The 20,844-nt window shown below is 41.8% G+C and overlaps 1 protein-coding gene across 1 annotated transcript; it reads right to left on the bottom strand.

The window, feature by feature from the left end:
* Nucleotides 1–14,735: 14,735 nt before the first annotated feature.
* MRLN (myoregulin) lies at nt 14,736–14,875 on the bottom strand. The gene has a single exon (XM_075533798.1). The coding sequence runs from the start codon at nt 14,865–14,867 to the stop codon at nt 14,736–14,738; it is 132 nt and encodes a 43-aa protein (XP_075389913.1). The 5' UTR covers nt 14,868–14,875.
* Between the last annotated feature and the right edge of the window lie 5,969 nt (nt 14,876–20,844).

Raw genomic sequence — 20,844 nt, 5'->3', positions numbered from 1 at the left:
ATTAAATATTTTCCACTTTGCTTCTTTTTAAAACTGGGAACATAAAGTGCCTGTGTCTTGTAAAACTTCATTTGTCTTCAGAACGGTTCATGTTCAACAGGAAAGGCAAAGGTACAGGGTGGCTCCCTCTCGGCTAGGAGTCCCGCTTCATCTGCATGGAAGAAAGCAAGAAGGGATGGATGGACTCAGCCCCATCGGACCCCATTGGACTAGTTTTAAGCAAACATTTTCTGATTTGTTTGTGTTTATTGAATCATACTTAGTCAAATAAATATAATGAATGTTGAGTAAAATATAATAATTTATCAAGGATTCATGGAGGAGGGGGAGGCGGGGAGGAAGGAGAAAAAAATAAGCTGATAGCAAGGGCTCAAGTAGAAAGCAGGTGTTTTGAGAATGATGATGGCAACCTATGTACAAATGTACTTGACACAATGGATGGATAAGCATTGTACGAGCCCCCATTGTGATAAGCATTGTACGAGCCCCCAATAAAATGATTTTTAAAGACTAATTCATTTTATGGTCACTCCGATGTACTTTCTGTTGATTTGTTTAGCTTCAACTTGAGTTCTTTTTCTCTAACCAAAAGCTTCATACCTAAACTACAAATTAGACTTCCGATTCTTTTGACGTATTTATTAAATAATTCTCGATGCTCTATTTATGAAGGGCAGCACAGGAAAGTGAATGGATTTGCAATCCAAGAGAGAAGACTGGGAGTTAAATAATTGCTGTGATGTGCTAAGTGCTTCCATCTGAGAGACTTGCTGAGTGGGGGAGACAAAGCTAGATGCCCTGGTTGGGTTGCCAGGCAACCTTTGGAAGGCAGAGAAGGCCATTAGCGAGTCTTGATAGCATGAAGGACTCCTATAGGAATGACGTTGGATAGTTACCTATGAGTAAAAGTCAGAATGTGGGTAGGAAGGCAGGAAGGTCAATAAAGCATGGGGAATTTTACTGCAAGCAACAGCTCCCAACTCTTAGTAAACAAAATCAAACTCACTGCCATAGAGTCAATGCTGACTCCTAGTAACCCCTGCTGTGAGTTTCTGAGACTTTTAACTGTTTGTGGGAATAGAAAGCCCAGGCTTTCTCCCTCTGAGCTGCTGGTGGTTTTGAACCACCTACGATGCAGATCATAGACCAATACCTAATCACGACACCACCAGGACTCCATCTCTTAGCAAGCTAACACAAAATCAGCACGCGAATTGGAGAACTTAGAAAGATCTGGGTCACTATCTGGCCGGGACTGCTTCCTCGCACAGACTGGGGTATTTTTAACATTCTAAGGATATTTAATGCCTTACCCGCACATGGTCATGAATGCCCTTTGTGAAATTACTAACTACGAATCAGAGTCTTGGAACTGAAAGTGACACTGGAAATCAAGAGCCATCGCATACTCAATGTAGCATTTAATCTGCTGAATTTTCAGATGAAAAAGCCGATGCTTGGAGGTGATAAGAAACAACATAGACAAGAAATGTGCAGAGCCTGAAAACAAGACTCCTTATCAGTTATCTTACCTCGATGAAGTTCCTTATCTGCTCCAGACCTGTTTCCTTGTCTATAAATGGGGGAAGTAATCCTTATCTCGTGAGGTGCTTGTGAGGATTCAATGAATTGCACTAGAGAAAGTGCTTAGAATTTCACCTTTCAGCTAAGGAGACTTGAACTCACTTTCAGCTAAGGAGACTTGAACTCCTGGTCTCACCCTGACTCGATATCCCACCAATATTTTTATAACTCTGGTATGTCTGCCACCTGTGGTCTCGATGAACTGAGAGTTGGAGTCTGCCGTAGGTGTGATTCTTGGAAAGGCTTTTGTTTCAACTTTTCTTTGGCTGGCCAAGCTTATTTTCCAACAGCTTTTTAGCCAAAGTGCTAGGAGATACCACGAAATCAAGCCCGCACCAAATGCTGGAGTGCAGTGGAAAGAGCTAATGAAACATTCCTCGCAGTGGCAATTATGATCTGTCGTAAATATTCAAGAAAAGATTATCCACAGAAGGAGCTGACCAGAAGTGGGAGCAGAGAGAAGGGTAAATCATTAACTTGAGTGGAATAGTCATAAACGGGAGTATTATTTCATGATAAAACGAATGCAGTGCTGAAATGTGCTATATCCGAATGTATCTTTAAACACTATTCTGAGTTGAAAGAGGCCAATGACAAGAGACCACATCTGATATGATTCCATTTATCCGAAATGTCCAGTCTCGGCAAACCAATAGACGGAACGATCAGCTGTTGCCAAGGTATGAGGAAATACACAAAGAACCAAAGAGTTTGGGCTTCTTTTTGGAATGCTGAGGGTATTCACAAATTGATTGTGGTTTTAATTACAGAGCTCAACATTTCTCAAGCTTCAGAACTGAATATTATTAAAACTTTGAATTACAATATTGTGGGTAAATATTGAAAGACAGGAAACATCAGCAGAAGATGGAAGGACTCCACAGAGTCCATGTACCAAAAAGAATAGGTCAGTGTTCAACCAGTTGAAGAGGAAGCATAAGTTCAAGAACCAGTGGTACCGGAGGAAGAAGTCCAAGTTGCACTGAATGCATTGGTGAAATGCAAGGTGCCAGGACTTCTTGGAATACCAAATGGGAAGTTTCACCAAACAGTTGGAAACCCTTGCCTGGTCTATGAGAAAGCATTTGGAAGACAACTTCCTGGCCAGTCAACTGGAAGAGATCCATATTTGTTCCCATACTAATAAGATGATCTAGCAAGATGCAGATATGACCAAGCAATCGCATTAATATCACATGCAAGTAAAAATCTACTGAGGATCATTTAAAAATAGTTGCAGTCCGTCAGCAGGGAACTGCCAGGAAGGCAAGGCCGGTTCTTAAAGGGATGTGGAATGAGGGTCAGCATCGCTGACCTCAGGTACACTTTGGCTGATAACAGAGAATGCCAGCAAAACGCCTCCTTGTGTCTTAGTGACTATGCAAAGGCATTCACTTGTGTGGAGCTTAACGAATTATGACTAACCCTGAAAAGAATGGGAAGAATTCTAGAACACTGCATTGTGCTCTAACAAGACCTGGACCTGGACCTGTAGAGACAGCTGTTTGAACAGAACAAGCAGCTACTGCGTGGTTCCAAATCAGGAAAGATGTGGGTCGGCGTTGTTACCTTTTCACCAGACCTTTTCGATCTCTATCTGAGCAAAAATTGATAAGCGGGACTACATGAAGACTCTGACGTCAGAATTGGAAAGGGACTCCTACGTCATCCACATTCTGCGGATGATAATCCAGCCTTGTGTGCCGAAAGTAGAAAAGAGTTGAAGCTACAACATGATATCATCATCCAAGTAAAATGAAACCTTCGGTGTGGATTACACCTTGAACATAAAGAAGATAAAAATCCTCACAACTCGACCAAGAAGCAAAATCTTGATAAAAAGATAAATGCTTGAAGTTGTCCTGGAGTTCATTTTATTTGGATCCACGATCAATGCTCATGAAAGCAGCAGTCGAGAAATCCAAAGACACTTTGCCCTAGGTGAATATGCTCTACGAGATCTCTGTGCATGTTACCTGGCATAGGTGTCACGTTGAGGACTAAAATGCGCCTGAGCCAAGCAATGGTATTTTCGTGTGTGTGTGTGTGTGTGTGTGTGTGTGTGTGTGTGTTAAACTTGACAGTGAATACGGAAGACCACAAAGAACTGATGTGTTGGAACGACTGTGTTGGGTTTGGACATTGAAAGTACCACAGAAATGCTGTTAGGAGAAGGAGCCGATCTGTCTTGGAAGAAGCAGAACTAGAATGCTCCCCAGAAGCGAGAATGGAACAACTTCAGCTCAGATACTTTGGGCATGGTGTCAGGTCTGATACGGGATCAGACCCTAGAGAATGCAATCATGTTTCTTAAAGTAGAGGTCAGTGAAAAAGGAGAGGACCTTCCACAAGATGGACTGACTAAGTGGGCACAACAAGAGGCTCAAACATAGCAATGGCTGTAAGGCTGGTGTAAGACTGGGCAGGGTGCCCTTCGTTAGTCTTTAGGGTTTTACTGAGTCCGAACAGATTTGGGGCATTTAACAACAGCATGATCACACAATTCCTTGACTAGATTGGAAACCATTTTCAATGGATGAATTGTGTGGCGTGTGAATTCTGTCTCAAAAACTGTAATCGTTGCCATTTCATTTGCCTATGTTTTTCGCTTATCTTCTAGTAGAAACGGAGCTTCCAATGACTGTGACATGTTGGAGGCCTGACATGACAAGCTTGGACTGACCGCAGAACACTTGCGACTTCCAGAAAGAGGATCACTTAGTGCCACTGTAATGCGTGTCTTGGAAGAAAGGATAAAGAACACCAGGACTGCTCGTGGTCCCACTGCCTTCTGCCGTGAGAAAGTGCCCGTCAATGAGCAGCCGGTGGACAGAGGAATGACAAGGGAGCGCTCCCACGGAGTCGCAAGCCCACTGCTCTTCTAATGGGCTCAGTTCCATTTGCCTCAGGGCCATCGTGCCTGCGGTTCTCTGCCTCTGAAGTGCTCTGCCAGGTCTCTGCCTCACTAGGTCCTGTGTTAGTCTGGGTTGACTAGAGAAACAAATTCATAGACACTAATAATAAGTGTATAAGAAAGTGCTTTATGTAAAGAGTTATTGTACATTAAGAAAACATCCCAGCCCAGTCCTGATCAAGTCCATAATTTGATATTAGCCCATATGCCTGATACCAATCAATAAAGTCCTCTTCAGATTCACAGAACATGCATGATACTGAATGCAGGAAGATCGCAGGCCTGTGTGTGTGAAGTCTTGTGGATCCAGTGGCGTTGTAAGCATCTCAGTGCTGGCAGGGGGTCTCCACTTGGCTCCCCCAGCTCAGGGCAGTAGCATAGCTCCATGTGTCTTGTCAGCTGCGGTGTCTCCCAGGGAGTGAGCCTGTGTCCCGCCTCCAGTGAGCTATTTATCTCCTCAGCGCCTCCAAATGAGGTCATCAAGCTCCCACCTGATTGACAGGCTAAACCCCACCCTTCACTCACAGTCCTCTCACATTGACAACAGATTATGTAACTACCACAGTCCTTATCAGGAAAGCTTCCCCTCCAATGCCATCTTCTCAGAAATGGCTTTCTTTCTGATTCATTTAGTTAATGTAATCTCCCTCTCTCCCATTGCTCTGTTTTATTTACTCCACAGCGACTAGTACGACTTCACAGTCTGATGTGTGCATCAGCTTGTTCTCTTCCGGCCCTGCTAGAAAGCAGCTCCTTAAGGGCAGGAATCTTGTCTTGCTCACTAGCACATCCCTCTACCTACAACGTTGCCAGACAGGCAGTGGGTTCTTAATAGTAAGCAGATGATTTCCATGGTGCAAGTCATAAACAACCTCTATAAACAACACCCAAAAGGTCAACCTCGGGACCTTGAGATTACACCTTGCATAGGCACCCAGGAACACTCAACTCCAAGAACAAACTGTAGCCACCTCCTGGCTAAAAGGGCAAACAACTCAGACTGGAAACCCTGTTGGCAACCAGTCTCCATCTGCTCTCCTGCTAATCTTCCCTGCTTGGTCCCACGTCAGACGGTCGTGCACACGCAGGGACCTGTCCTGTGGGTTTATAAATAAGTCTGGGCTCATTGCTGATCTCAGACTGACCTCTATGGCGTCCAGCCCTCAGCGTGCTCAGTTAGTAGAACTGTTCCTGGTAAGGTCGGCAAACAACAGCCATGTAGAACACCACCCAGAAAAACAATCTGGGTCTAAGTGGTCACGAAATCAGCGCACAGATAAGATCCACCCTCAAATCTTCGCCTCCCCAGAAGCAATACTTCCTTCCATGCTCTCTGCTTCACCCCGGCTAAAAGCGGTTCCTTCTTTCTCTGGAAGGATATCTTGTTTACATCTCTGGTAAATCATTTCTGTCAAGTGTTAGACCGTCTACAACCCCTCATGAGTCACTACATGCTCATAAACAGTCCTACCGCGGTGCTAACACAAAAGATACCAAGAAGCCCAGGGAATCAACCCATTTTACTCTCCATCACTGGTGAATTCTTTGAGAGCAAATTGCTCAAAACGGCATTTGTGATTATGTCAAATTATTTAAAATATTACACTAAAGTTATTTTATGAACACAACCTTAATTTCTTTGTCTACTGAAGGCGGAATAGTGTGCTGAAATTCGCGTTGTCAAGGTCTGCCTTCATAGCTGATGATATACACCAATGGCACTCAAAGACTGGAGAATGCGTATGTTGTTTAAGACAGACTGGGAGAAAAGAGAAACTCAAAACTTCACTGCCTTCAAGTCGATGCCAACTGATAATGACGATACAGGACAACGGTCCTTATGGGTCTCCAAGCTTGTAACTCTCTCTTTATGGGAGTAGCACGCCCCGTCTTTCTCCTGGGGAGCCGCTGGTGGTTTAGAACTGCTGACTATTCAGATGGCAGCCCAACACATGACTACGGCACCGCCTTACCCATAGGGTGGGTAGGCAGCATATTACAGTACGTCATGACTCATGTGGATTAACTGCAGTGTTGAATATGGACAGGTCTGAATGCTTTCAAACAAGGAGCCAGTGAGCTCATGATCCTCTTCGGCCTGATGGAGGGTGACATAACGGACAGGTTCAGAGTTCAGAAGAGTGCTCCAGAGGCGGTTGTTTCTAGTCGAGAGGGGGGATCTTGGTTTTCACTCCCTAGGGTCATCACCCAGGGCGAGAATTCTCTGTGCAAAGTTGGACATTTGACTGAAGGCCTCTGAGCTTGAATTTCTCAGGAGTCGGATGGGAATCATTCAGACGTGTTGTTGCCATTGTTGGTAAGTGTTCTTGAGTCACTGCCAACACACAAACGATGTCAAAAACGAAGCCGCGCCGGCCCATGCCGCCACCACAGTGGTTACGTGTGAACCCGCTGTTGTGGCCACCACGCAAGGCACCTGAACAAAGCTCTTCTTAACTGCTGACCCTCGATTTGAGTAAGTGTGATGTCCTTTACCAGGGACATGTCCAAAGGCCGTGACACAAAATCTCTCCAGTCTCACCGCCAAGGGACGTTCCGGTTGTACTTCTACCAAGACAGATCCGTCTACCCTTCTTGCAGTCCATGGTACTTTTCCCCGCTCGTCACGAACTCTGGAATTCACATGTATCCATTCCTCTATGGTCCTTCATATTCTGTCTGGCTTTCACATACGGACCAGGTGATTGCACATGCTGTGATTGGGTTAAGGCACACCTCAAAGCGGCATCCCTGCTCTTCAACACGTTAAAGAGGTCTTGTGCAGCAGGTTTGTCCAATATAATCTGTCAATTCTTGAATGCTGCTTCCATGAACACTCATTATAGATCTACACAAAAGGACATCAAGAGATTTCGATCCCTTCTCTGTTTATTACGATCGTGTCAGTCATGATGGTTGTGGGGATTTTTGTTTTCTTTATATTAAATTGTCGTCGATACTGCAGGCTGTCGTCCTTAATCTTCACCAGGAAAGTCCCAAGGCCTCTTCCCTTTCATCCCGCAAAGTTGTGACGTGTACATATCTCAAGCTGTGACTAGATCTTCCTCCAGTTATGAAGCACCGTTCTCTTCATGGGACTCAGCTTCTTAGAGAATTTGCTTGCTTGTACATGAATTGCACAAGGACGGTGAAAGGATACAACCCGGTCTTGCACCTTTGTTGTTTTTAAACCTGCAGCATTTCCTTCTTTGGTTCCAACGACTGCCTTTTGAATGTTGGATACGTTCCACATGAGCAAAATTAAGTATTCTAGGAATCTAATTCCTCACAAGGCTATCCATAGTGTTTAACGGTCTACCCAGTTGAATGGCTTTGCATAGTCAATGAAGTATAAGCTAAGACCCATCTGGCATCAGCAAGGAGAACTCTCCCTTCCCATCCTCTTCTGAATCTGATTTGAATTTCTGGCAGCTTCCTGTCAAGGTACCACTGCAACTGTTTGAAAATTATATCCAGCAAATTTGTACTTCCACAGTCGAATTTCGTTAGGTCATCTTCTTGGAATAGGCACAAATATGGATCTTTTCCAGTCAGTTGGCCGGGTAACCATCCTCCATATTTCTTGGCATAAATGAGTGAGTGCTTCCAATAATTCCCCAGCTTGCTGAAATATTCCACTTAGTAGCCCATCAATGCCTTGTTTTGTTTTTGTTTGGGGCTAATGCTTTCAGTGCAGCTTGGGCTTCTTTCTCCAATAATCTTGGTTCTTGATTATATGCGACGTCCTTTTGGGTACATTGACTATGTCTCCATTCCATCTTCTTTTGATGTTGCCTGCATCATTCAATATTCTGCCCATATAATCTTCCAAAATTGAAATTCGAGCTGGACCCTTTTTCCTCCTGTTCTTTTAGCTTGAGATATACTATGCATGTTCTTCGCTTTTGATTCTCTAGCTCCAGGTCTTGAAACATTTCATTGCAAAATGTTATGTTGTCTTCTTGATCCACCTTTGGAACGATCTATTCAACTCTTTTACTTTGTCATTTTTTTCCACTCACTTTAGCTATGTTACAGTCTGGAGCAAGTTTCAGAATCTTTCCTGGCATTCATTTTGGGTTTTTCATTCACCTTGGTCGTTTTTGTTTTGCAAGAATGTAGTTTTACCCCTTTCACTATCATGCCAAGGACTTTGCAGATGACAAGGTATACATTCAGATAATCAACTTAAAACCCTGAGCCACACATACAAGATTACAGGTACCATTTCCTAGGATAGTCAATTTGGGAAGCAAAAGGAAGACATTTTAAAAAACTCTTAGAAACTTTTCCCTTGAGACAAGTACAAATGAGGATGTGAGTCACCTTACTTTCTGCTTTGTAAATAGTCACTCAAGTAATTTCTTCTGAAATGGCAGTATAGAAAAGTTCATCTCTGTCTTTTAAAAATATGATTATGGTTGATTTTTTTCATCTCTGTCTTTCTAATGGCTTTTTTTCTTCCTCATGAATGATATTGAAGTCATCCCACAACTCGACTGGCTTCTGTAATGAGTATTCAGTACTTTGTTTCTGAACTTGAAATGGTCTCTCAATGCAGGTCCAAATAGTCAGTGTTTCAGTTTGACTCTTGTTTTAATTTTCCAGAACTTCAACCTGCACGTTCACATGAGAAATTGATAGTCTGATCCAAGGGTTGACAAACTGTGGCTCATGAGTCATCTGCAGCTCTTTAGGTACGTCCATGTGGCTGGGAAGTAAAGCTGAAAAATGTAAAGGGTATTATTCAGATCATGGTGATTTCATTTGTTTGCAAAAATATATTCATGACCAGGAACCCAAGCGGAAGGCGAACTTTGAGAATGATGAGGGCAACGAATGTATAAGGGTGCTTTACTCAATTGATGTATGTATGGATTGTGATAAGAGTTGTATGAGCCCCAATAAAATGATTTAAATGCATATATATTTATACTCACAAATAATTTTTAAATTGGTGTGAGGGACAGGATTGGCTCTTCCATCTCAAAAGTTTGCCAACTATGGTCTGATCCGTCCGAAGCCTCTAGCTGATGGTATTCTTCATTATCTCTGTCCACCGACATGGTCAATTTCGTTCTTGGGTACTCCACCTGGCAGGTCCACGTGATAACTGCAATTATGCTGCTGAGAAAGGTATTTGCAATGAGCAAGCAGTTGTTCTGGCCAAATTCTACCATGTGCCCTCCAGCATCATTTCTATCTCCTAGGCCATATTTTTTCATTTCAATTTTCAGGTCCTTCCTTTTAATTGCCAATCTTTACATTTTAATTTCCAGCAATTAGCAGTGTATAAGGATTGCAGGTTTGATCAATTTCCGACGGAAGAAATTTGTATAATTCTTCAATTTCATCATTGGTCCTAGTGGTTGGTGCATCAACTTGATTATATTAACTTGTCTTCCATGTAGACATATAGATATTATCCTATCTTAGAGAAGATTGTATTTTTAGATCTTGAAATGTTCTTTTTGATGGTGAATATGGTGGCATCCCTTTGCCCTCTGCCATTCCCCCAACACAGTGAGCCATACAACTGATTCAAAATAGCAGTCCTTTCCAGCTGATTAATCCCTAGAATACTTGTCTTCATGCATTCAGCTTTATTTTGACAACGTCCAGTCTTCCTAGATTCATACTTTATACATTCTGTGGAGACCTTTCGACTCCTCCCAAACTAACTACTAATAGTCTACTGTTTGCCGGAAATCTTACCAAGGGCACAACCAGTTGATTAGCATATATTTATATGTGGTACATAAACAGGACTTCAAAAAGTTTGTGGAAAAGCCCCATCATCTATTAACTTGTATTTATCCATAAATTGTTGGCAGCCTCCCGGTATTATGCTGCACTTACATATAATCAGCATTTACAAGGTTTTACACTTGTGGGCATAGCCCTAGCAGTGACCTAACCATTTCTCTTCTGTTTGGGTTTTTTTTCAGGGGTCCTTATGCTGCATCCATTCATCTTGAAATGATAGTTGCAGTTGCAGACCTCCACCCATGGTACATAGCTAGCAATTCAGCTTTCACACAGTCTCGTGACGTTTCCCTGCTTCGTAGGAGCTCTTCCAGCATCGCCCGTGGCCCTTATCCTGGGTGCTTTTCAAGGCTTACAGTATTTCAGTGAATTCAGCAAAAAGCAAGAGAAATACCTTTGGTTGCATTGGGAAATTTCCTGAAGAGATGAATTGCTCACGCGGAGATGATTGGCGTCACACGGTGTTCTACGTGGGAACTCACAGCATGTGAGTTCTCTGCCCACAGCCACGGAAGGGGCTACAAGATTGTGACAGCGGTACAGTAGCCGCTCCTTAACTTTACTCAGATCGCATTTCGTACGGCACCCCGTCATTCCTCCAGGCTTCAAATAGCATCATGTGCGATCTAGACGTGCAGACATAAGTTTTGATCATTTTTAACTTTAAAAGTCAATCTGTGTGTATTCTGATAAGTCAGAACTCACTGCCATTGAGTCGGTTCAAACTCATGGCGACCCTGTCAGACATAGCAGAACTGCCTCGTTGGGTTTCCCAGGCTGTACAACTTAACAGAAGAAAGCCTCATCTTTCCCCCTTGGGGCAGCAGGTGGATTTGAACTGCTCCCGAGGTATGTAACCCATTTCATCACAAAGACTCTCTTTTTTCTGCACATATGTATGTATGCTTTCACAACATACCAAACTTTTCCTGAATTTGTTTTCCATATTTCTGGGCTATGTAATTCATCTGCAGTGTTTTTTTTTAATTGTCAAAAATCTCCACTATATGTATTGGGAGGGGGGCAATCCCTATAAAAGTGGACTTGTGCAGTTCAAACCCATGTTATTGTAGAGACTATTGTTTTTGGAGTGGGGAAATTGGGATTTTCTTTGACTGCAAATGCTCAGTTCGCCTGTTTGGTTTATGGTTAAATATACAACGCCTGTGCAAGGTTAGGTAAGAGTTGGTTAAGTAATGTGTCTCAAAGTTCCCAGATTCCTTTCACACTTCATTAGGTCGCTTTTGAAATCTTGCATCCAGGATTGTGCCAGACCTGAGAAGCCAGCCATCACATGGAAGAAATCAAAACTTGGTCTGTCTCGCGTGTCCGATGTAAAAAGTCCGAAGGACAAAGAGCCCTTTATTTTTCCATGGCAGACAAAAGCAGAAGTTCGACAGTTAGGTTTTCATACTCACTGTCAGAAAATAACGGAATTGAAGAAACAAGAGAAGAAAATGCAGTGTCAAATTGGACAGAAGGAACAAGCTCCATCTTTCTTCCGGATAACGATTTTTGGATGCGGAATAAGGATCAAACAGGGATAGCTCTCAAATGATTCTAGGATTTTGAGTAAAGTGTAGTGTAAACATTATTGTGTGTGTTGGGGGTGGTGGGAATGTTGAGCTCTAAACTTGGATTTTGATCTCGCTTGACTTACTAAAGCCAGTTGCTGTCAAGTCGATTCCAAGAGCCCCATCTGTGTCACTTCCCTGTGACCCTTTGGGATCTGAGCAGCACTGTGTTCTGGAGGGCTTTTCAGGGCTACTTTTTCAGAAGTAGTTTTCAAAACCAAATTCGCTGCCATCAAGTCCACCCAGTGGGTTTCCGAGACTGTAATTGTTTACAGGAGTAGAAAGCCCAGTCTTTTTCCCTTGGAGCTGCTGGTGGTTTCAAACTGCCCACCTGGCCAATCACAGCCCAACGTGTAACCACTACACAACCAGGGTTCTTCCTAGAAGTGGATTACCAGGCCTTTATTCCAAGGTGCTTTTAGGTGGAGTCTAACCTCCAACCTTCTACTTAGCAGTCATGAGATGTGGCCAATTAGTACATCAGTATTGTATCGTGAACAAGTGACTGCCCTGTTAGGACAGAAAGCCATCCTACATGGATGGTATACACTGAACACTTAGAGTGTTTGTTCAGTGTTGACTTGGCTTGAGCTGTGAGACTAGTCAATTCATGTGGCTCTTCCAGTCTTGATTCCTTGGGCGCTGCACTATACATTCTGGAGAGAATTCTCTGCCATGCTGTGGACTAAGTCCCCACCTTAGTAGAGAGTGTAAAGCAACCTTGTATTTGGGGGCTGGGGGAGGCGTATGGTCACCTGAAAGAAAAAAACAACCCAACCATACCTCCATCAAAGCCATTTCTTACTGTTTGCTGGTCCTGACTTGTGGGCACCTGTGAACTCCCCTAATAAACCTCCTTCGCTGTGAGAATTGTCTGTGAGCTCAGCGGGGCCATTGGAACAAAGGAGCAAACCCAGCAGAGAAGCAGAGTGCCCTGGGAGGAATGGCGGTGTCAGCACAGGGGAAAGAAAGGTAGAATGCGAGGCTCGTGGGCACAGGGAAACCACACACTCACCCACACAGTTTACCGGAGGTCACTTTTGTTAACTATTTGCACTCCTTCTTATCTTATTCATGCATCATTATTGACATGTAGAGGCAATCTGGGATTACAGATTGTTGAAGGCGCGAGAGCTGGTTCTACCACTTTCCCACCGTGGCCTGAAACTCGCATAATGCTAGTGATATGAGGACAACAAACACTCGCCGTTTAGGAGTCATGTGTGTGTTAGAAGACACGGCACACTTGGCGAATTCGTATTGAATAGGAAACGAATGCATTGTATGTTCGGTGGTCTTAAAGAATCGCCTAAGTATTTCTCTTTCTCTCTCCCTTTTCTCCCTTGCTCCCTGCCCTCGTTTTTGGTCCAAGCAGGAAAGAAGGTGGTTTCCTCTGTTCTCACATGTTCACTCATGTAGTAGGTTTTGAGCCCCTGCCTGGGGCAAGCATCGTACGACCTGCCCTGAGACTACCATGGATGGGAAATGCCTGCAGAAGGTGGGTGCTCTCCGAGAAAGCCGAGCGTGGGGCAGACCCCTGGATGGGCCATGTTGGAGGTCTCAGCAACTTGTAACAGTAGAAAGAACAGGGTTGGACCCGTGGCATAAGTTCCAAGTGTTTCAGATTTCTCATCTCCCAAACTGAAATATGACTGAGGCTTTGCAGTGTTTCTCTGTGGGCAGCAGTGGTCCAAACCTCTTAGATGCTTGAACGTCGTGGGGGAGTTGGGTTACGTTACTGGTAGTTTAAAACCACAGAGGTCGATGCCCTAAATACCCTTCAAAGCATCGTTAAGCATTTCTACTCCAGATGCTAAGTCTTTGTGTATTATTCTGTGTACTTTAGAGAAACAAATCCACAGAAACTCATGTATAAGAGAGAGTTTTATATAAAGGTTAAGTGTGTATCAAGAAAACATCCCATCCCAGTACTGTCAAAGCCCACAAGTCCAACATTAACCCATTAACCCATATGTCCAACACCAATCCACAAAGTCCTCCTCCATCTCACAAAACAGATGCATTGATGCCGACTGCAGGAGGAAAGCTGAGTCGGTGAATGTGTAAGCATCTCAGCGCTGGCAGGGGTCTCCACACGGCTGCTCCAGCACCCAGGGCTGCATTGGGGTAGGTCCATGAGCCTTCTCCTTAGGGATGTCTGGCAGGAAGTGAGCCTTGCCAGCTGAAGCAGGGAACTGGCTAAAGTAGCTGCACCCTGGTCCGATCATCAGAAAGCAAGAGACCTGAGAACTAGAAAACAGAGGCTCACTGAGCCATTTATCCCCCTGCCCTTCAATAAACCCCACATGTGTTTATCGGCCAGGTTGCCATAATAAACTAACTCACTTTGTTAATAGAAATATTTCTCACTTATTTAATTGTTCAGAGTTAAGAAAAAACTATCTACAAATAAGATGAAATATGCGGGAGCTTCAAAAAGTTTTTAGAAGATGGAATGAAGAGACAATAGACTTCCCCACAAACTTTGACGTCCCCTCATACGTATTGTACAAGAATGGATCTAAATTATTGGTGTCTGTATGTAAAAACTATGCAGCTGATATTGTTGTTTGGTGTGTTAAAAATAGAACCACATTAGATTTCACATTGATATGCAAGCATAAAAAATGAACACACTGAAATTTTCACCTACAAGTTTTGGTCAACCGCCAAATGACAACCATCTTAAAAATCAAAAGCTTACAATTCAGTGATCTATATCACTTCAGAAGGAAAAATTTACCCTCCAGTTTATGTGAATATTTGCTATATTGTTTTTATGGTTGTACTCTCCTGTTGGAATAGAGAAGAGTCAGATTTCCATCACTCATATTAAATAGAAATTTTTATTATTCACTGGTATGAAAGGCACATGTAAAATAAAAGGAGACAGCTTTCTAAGAAGTTATAACAGCATACATGATAGACATTAAGTCAACAAAGATAACAAACAAAATTTTTAGAAATTTCCCCATAATTTCATCTTCTGTAGAAGTAGTAGAAATTAATATCCAGTTTCTACACGGCATGTCCACAATATGCTTCTCCCTAGGATAAGAGAGAGAGAGAGAGAGACAGAGAGAGAGAGAAGGTTCTGCAAATTAGCATATTTATAAATGTATTATTTACACTCAGTCTACTATTTGTAAAGAAATAGAGACAAAGAAATGTCTTCCAGAAAAATTCTCTACTAATCTGTAACCAGTCAATGAACTAAAATATTTTTTCTACTTACTTGAGTATTTGATTATAACCACAGGCTTTGGTATGCACCAAAATTCCTTGCCATTCCTGCAACCTGCCTAGTTGGTGTTAGGAGGAAACTAGATTTAAAGACATGGGGAAAGGTGGATACTGATTTAAATTTAAAAAAATAAAAACCAATTTTATATAGATATTTATGTGTTTGTATGTGTATGTAGGTGTCTGTGTGTGTGTATTTAGGGCTGGAATTTTAAAAGGTATTAATTCATGATCTATTTTCAAAGAGCTGGAACATGTTGCTGAATGTTTATCAGACAGAGTGCTTCTAACCATTTTAACACATTTCCATAAGAATATAAGACCACAATAATCAAATAATGTTCAAAACTTTACAGAAAAGTTCCTGTGTATTGTACATAGTCAAAATGAACCCCAATGCCTTAAAGAAAACAGGCAGATTTCAACAGGAAAAGATTTTTGTTAAAAAAAAAAAAAAGATTTTTGTTTTTCACACCAAATCCAAAAAGGCAAGTTTAAATTTAAAAGAAAAAGAATTGGAGATAGATAAGAATTATTTCAGTGACTGCCCCCACTTTCAGTAATCTTGGTCCATTTCTGTAATAAATTGTACTGTTCCTAAAAGAGGGAATGGTTTGCCCTGATTAATATAGTGATTCATATAGTAATCATTGACAAAATAAATGCCCAAAATTCTGTGAAATTGCACTATTCCTTTTACCTGCTTCAGAAACAAAGGGCGAGAGTAACCTATGGATTTGCCAGTGGCTTTCTTGTTGCAAACAGCAAACGTGGACCTCAAACTTTTCTCGTGGTCAGGGGAAAGGATTGCAGTCCCTGTAATCTGCTCCTCCAGGTTTTCAAACTGTACTCCAGGGACTCAGAAATGGAGACACAGGACGCAAGGGGCTTGGAGGAGCGAGTCAAGAAAGGCCCATTGTGATAAGAGTTCTTTGAGCCCCTAATTAAAAAAAAAATTTTTTTGGACCTAAAAAGTAAGGTAAAAATGATAATTATCATAAAGGGGATATGAAGATTAAGTTTGGAGATAGAACATCAAAACACATGTTTACATAGCATGCTTCCTTAAATATTTAAAAGATCTGGTGAAAGATTTGCTTTTAAATGGAATATTGAGGTAGTTAGTTTAATGTGCCAACCTGGCTGATAAACACATATGGGGTAAATTGAAGGGAAAAATGGTTCGGTAAGCCTTGCCTTTCTAGTTCTCCGGTCTCTCGCTTTGTGATGGTTGGACCAGGGTGCAGCTGCCTTAGCCAGTTCTCTGCCTCAGCTGGCAAGGCTCACTTCCTGCAAGACATCCCAGAGGAGAAGTCACATGGACCTACCCTGATGCAGCCCTGGGTGCTAGAGCAGCCGTGTATTAGTCTGGGTACTTTAGAGAAACAAATCCACAGAAACTCATGTATAAGAGAGAGTTTTTGTGGATTTGTTTCTCTAAAGTACCCAAACTAACACAAATATGCATATCCTTAAGTCAAAATAATTTTTCTCAATGTGCTAGTCCATCAAAACATCCTTTCAAGAAAGGATGTCTCTGTCGTAAGGGATGTCTGCCCTTGCTCCTGTGAACATGCCAGTCCCTGGGATAAGGCTGCCGAAGAATTTTGTCCTCAGCAAAGTTCAGTGTAATTATATCAACAATCTCTCAATATGGAAAGCAAAGCAGTTCTTATCATGTATGTAATTTCAACCATTTCTGGTCAAGTTAAGGTGGTATTTATGGTTGCATTTGAGAAGAAAGCTTTCTTTCGTATCTTTTCTTTGTCCCGAATTTTTCGTGTTTTATTGTAGATGTAAATTGTGGACACCATGTAACCGTGGTATTTGGCCCAGAAATCTGTCATTTTTATTAGCCATCTCAAGTGAGTCTAATGTAGGTGGCTTATGAACCATACTGGGAAAATACTAGTCTGTTCGATGCTGTCTAACCAATAAATACTATTATAAATTTTTTTTAAAATAAGAAAGAAAGGCCCCTTGCTCACCTGACCTCATCCCAGGTAGTGATAGACAGCGCTGGTCCTTGCTTTTCTCCCCTCGGATCTTGATGAAACAGAAACGCACTCAGCACAGGTCTCTTAGCAACCTTGGCTCCTACGTCAAAGCACATTAAAAGCTTTCGGTGAGAGGTGAGGTCGTGTAGGAAGTGAAGAAGCCAACTTGGACATGCTGACGTTGTTCTCAAAGCCCAAAACGAAAGAGATTCAAAGAGTGGAATTTGGGGAAGATGCCACTTTCATTTCAGCTTTCTACAGAATAACATAGCCCAAAAAATGAACCTTAACAGAAAGGCCAAGTTGAAACCCTAAACTTTCCTGGCAAGGCAAACGGTCAGTGCTTTTAAAAACAATCACCTAATTATCCTTTTAAATGCATTGACTTCAATATCTTCCAATGCAAAGAAATAAAAGCAAATTTTTCTATGTAAAAGGCTCATGAAATGATATACATTTTCTGCTTTTTAAAAGGACTATTTACTTTAATATTGTGTGTCACTTTTATGAATAAGTTAGAAAATGGAAAAATAAATTGATTACATGAGACAAGGCTATAAGATATGACTTCTATATACCTTTAATGATACAAATCTCTCTCTGGTAATCTATGCTAATGACACTATTTATTTATTTAAAATCATTCCATTGGGGCTCTTATAACAGTCCTTACATCAATTATGTCAAGCACAGCTGTTGCCATCAACATTTCCAAGACATTTTCTTTCTACTTGAGCCCTTGATATCAGCTACTTCTTTTGCCCCCACCCTCATAAACCCTTTATAATTTAAAAATTATTTTATTTTCATATTTTACACCGTCCACTGCCTTCCTACTTTTAAAGATAAAATTATGTTCAAAGGTATTCATCTCACCGTCTAGTCGGTCCGCATCCATTCCATCCCCAGCCCGTAAAGCATCCTTCTCCCTGGTAAACCTTTTCAATGGAGGTGGATCCTACACATAGAAAAATAGAGTATACTGCAGAGGCGGTTAGGTTAAAATTTAAGACTTTATCATTTGATCTCCCTTTTGACCAATTTTAAATTTGAGCTAGTTTTTAATGTTTTCGCCTCCTTTTCTATTGAGGTTTTCTCTGCTTCACTTTGTTATTGTTGTTAGTTTTTGCTTGTTTGTTTTCTTTTTATGTTTTCCTGTATATGAAATCCAGAATGGGTAAATCTATAGAGACAGTAACTGGATTAATGGTTTCTTGGGGGTGTGGCAGGGAAGATTGTGGGGGAAATGGGGAGCTAATAACAATTACTACAAGAAAGAAGAAAATATTCTAAAATTGATTGTGGTGATGATTGTACAGCTCTTCTTGATATGACTGACTTATTGAATCATATGATATGTGCATTATGTGTCAATAAAATTGATTTTTTTAATTAAATAGAAAAGTATAGAAATCAATTGAATAAGCAAATAATAAATTGTAAGAGAGTAAATTGTAAGCGTGGTAATTTTTTGGGTAAAGTAAGCGCATGCATATATCAGCAATCATTTACAGTGTTATTTTTTATTACTGGAGGTGGGGGGCAATCAAAGCAATAGCTGACCAGAAACTGGTTAAATAGACTCTGATTTTGCCACAAATGGAATATTATTTTTTAAAATAATGGTTATTAAATCATGAAATGTGAGAAACAGCTCTTAGAAAGTGATTTTTTAAATGTCAAAATACCCTATGAACTACCCATTAATCTCTTAGATCTAATTGCCCTAAAGACTCTCACATACATCTGTATCAAGACACACGTCGTAAGGACCGTAGTCATAATATTCTCATCCTGGAGACATTCCAAATGCCCATCAATACATAGATGAATACAATGCCTCACATTTATATCATTGCAAAGTATCATAGCATTATAAAAATTAAACTACAGCTATTTATAACAGGGGTGGATTCTACAAACATAGTATTGATTTTTAACAATCATTTTATTAGGGGCTCATACAACTCTTATCACAATCTGTACATACATCCATTATGTAAAGCACAATTGTACATCTGTTGCCCTCATCATTCTCAAAATGTTTGCTCTCCACCCAAGCCCATGGCATCAGGTTCTCATTTTCCCCTCCCTCCCCACACCCCACGAACCCTTGATAATTTATAAATTATTATTTTGTCATATTTTGCTCTGTCCCACATCTCCCTTCACCCACTTTTCTGTTGTCTGTCCCCCATAGAGGAGGTCACATGTAGATCCTTGCAATCGGTTCCCCTTTCCAGCCTACCCTCCCTATTCCCTCCCAGTATCATCACTCACACCACTGGTCCTGAGGGGATCATCTGCCCTGGATTCCCTGTGTTTCCAGTTCCCATCTGTACCAGTGTACATCCTCTGGTCTAGCCAGACTTGCAAGGTAGGATTTGGATCATGACAGTGGGAGATGGGGGCGGGGAAGCATTTAGGAACTAGAGGAAAGTTGTATTTTTCATCATTGCTACATCGCACCCTGACTGGCTGTCTCCTCCCCAAGACCCTTCTGTAAGGGGATTTCCAGTGGCCTACAAATGGGCTTTGGGTCTCCACTCTGCACTCCCCACCTCATTCACTATGGTAGGAATTTTTTTTCTGATGATGCCTTATACCTGATCCCTTTGACACCTGTGATCACACAGACTGGTGTGCTTCTTCCACGTGGGCTTTGTTGATTCTGAGCTACATGGCCGCTTGTTTACCTTCAAGCCTTTAAGACCCCAGATGCTATCTCTTTTGATAGCCGGACACCATCAGCTTTCTTCACCACATTTGTTTATGCACCCATTTGTCTTCAGCGGTCGTATCAGGGAGGTGAGCACAAAATGATATGATTTTTTTGTTCTTTGATGCCTGATAACTGATCCCTTCGGCACCTCGTAGCCACACAGGTTGGTGTGCTTCTTCCATGTAGGCTTTATTGCTTCTGAGCCAGATGGCTGCTTGTTTATCTTCAATCCTTTAAGACCCCAGACGCTATCTCTTTTGATAGCCGGGCACCATCAGTTTTCTTCACCCCATTTGGTTGTTCACCCTCTTTGTCTTCAGCAGTTTAATAGAAGAAAGTATTCTTGCATTGAGGGAGTACTTGAGTGGAGGCCCAACTTCCATCTGCTACCTAAATACTAAACCTATAAATATATGCACATATTTCTATTTCCCCACCCTCATGTATAAATCTATTTGCATATGTACATGTCTTTATCTAGACCTCTATAAATGTCCTCTGCCTCCCAGCTCTTTCCTCTATTTCCTTTTACTTCCCTCCTGTCCCACGATCATGCTCAGTCCCCACCAGCATTTCAGCAATTCCTCTTAGTTACATTACCCTTGATCATGCCCTACCAGACCTCCCACACCCTCCTCACCACCAATTTGGATTGCTTGTTGTTCCCTTGTCCCTGGGTTTATTAACACCACTACCTTTCCCCCCAACTCCCTCTCTCCCATGTCCCCGCGGAACTGTAAGTCCCATTGTTTTCTCCTCTAATTGTTCATCCAGCCAATCTTATTTAGACAGACCTGCGGAGATAATAACATGCACAAAAACAAGACAGAGCAAAACCAAGCAACAATATACAACAAAACAACTACAATAAGAAACCAATGACAACACAAAACAAAGCAAGAAAGAAAAGCTTGTAGTTAGTTCAAGGATAGTTTGTTGGCCTTTAGGGGTGTTTTCCAGTCCAGACTGTTGGGGCACCACACCTGGCCCCAAAGTCCACTTTCAGCATTCCCTGGGCACTTCGCCGCTCCATTTCCTTGCTGT

Source organism: Tenrec ecaudatus, chromosome 16 (assembly GCF_050624435.1).
Source record: "Tenrec ecaudatus isolate mTenEca1 chromosome 16, mTenEca1.hap1, whole genome shotgun sequence".
Classification (NCBI taxonomy): domain Eukaryota; kingdom Metazoa; phylum Chordata; class Mammalia; order Afrosoricida; family Tenrecidae; genus Tenrec; species Tenrec ecaudatus.
This window is presented reverse-complemented; position numbering and strand designations above follow the sequence as displayed.

Coding starts and splice junctions, on each gene's coding strand:
- MRLN (XM_075533798.1), bottom strand. CDS start 14,867: ATGCCGTGTAGAAACTGGATATTAATTTCTACTACTTCTACAGAAGAT.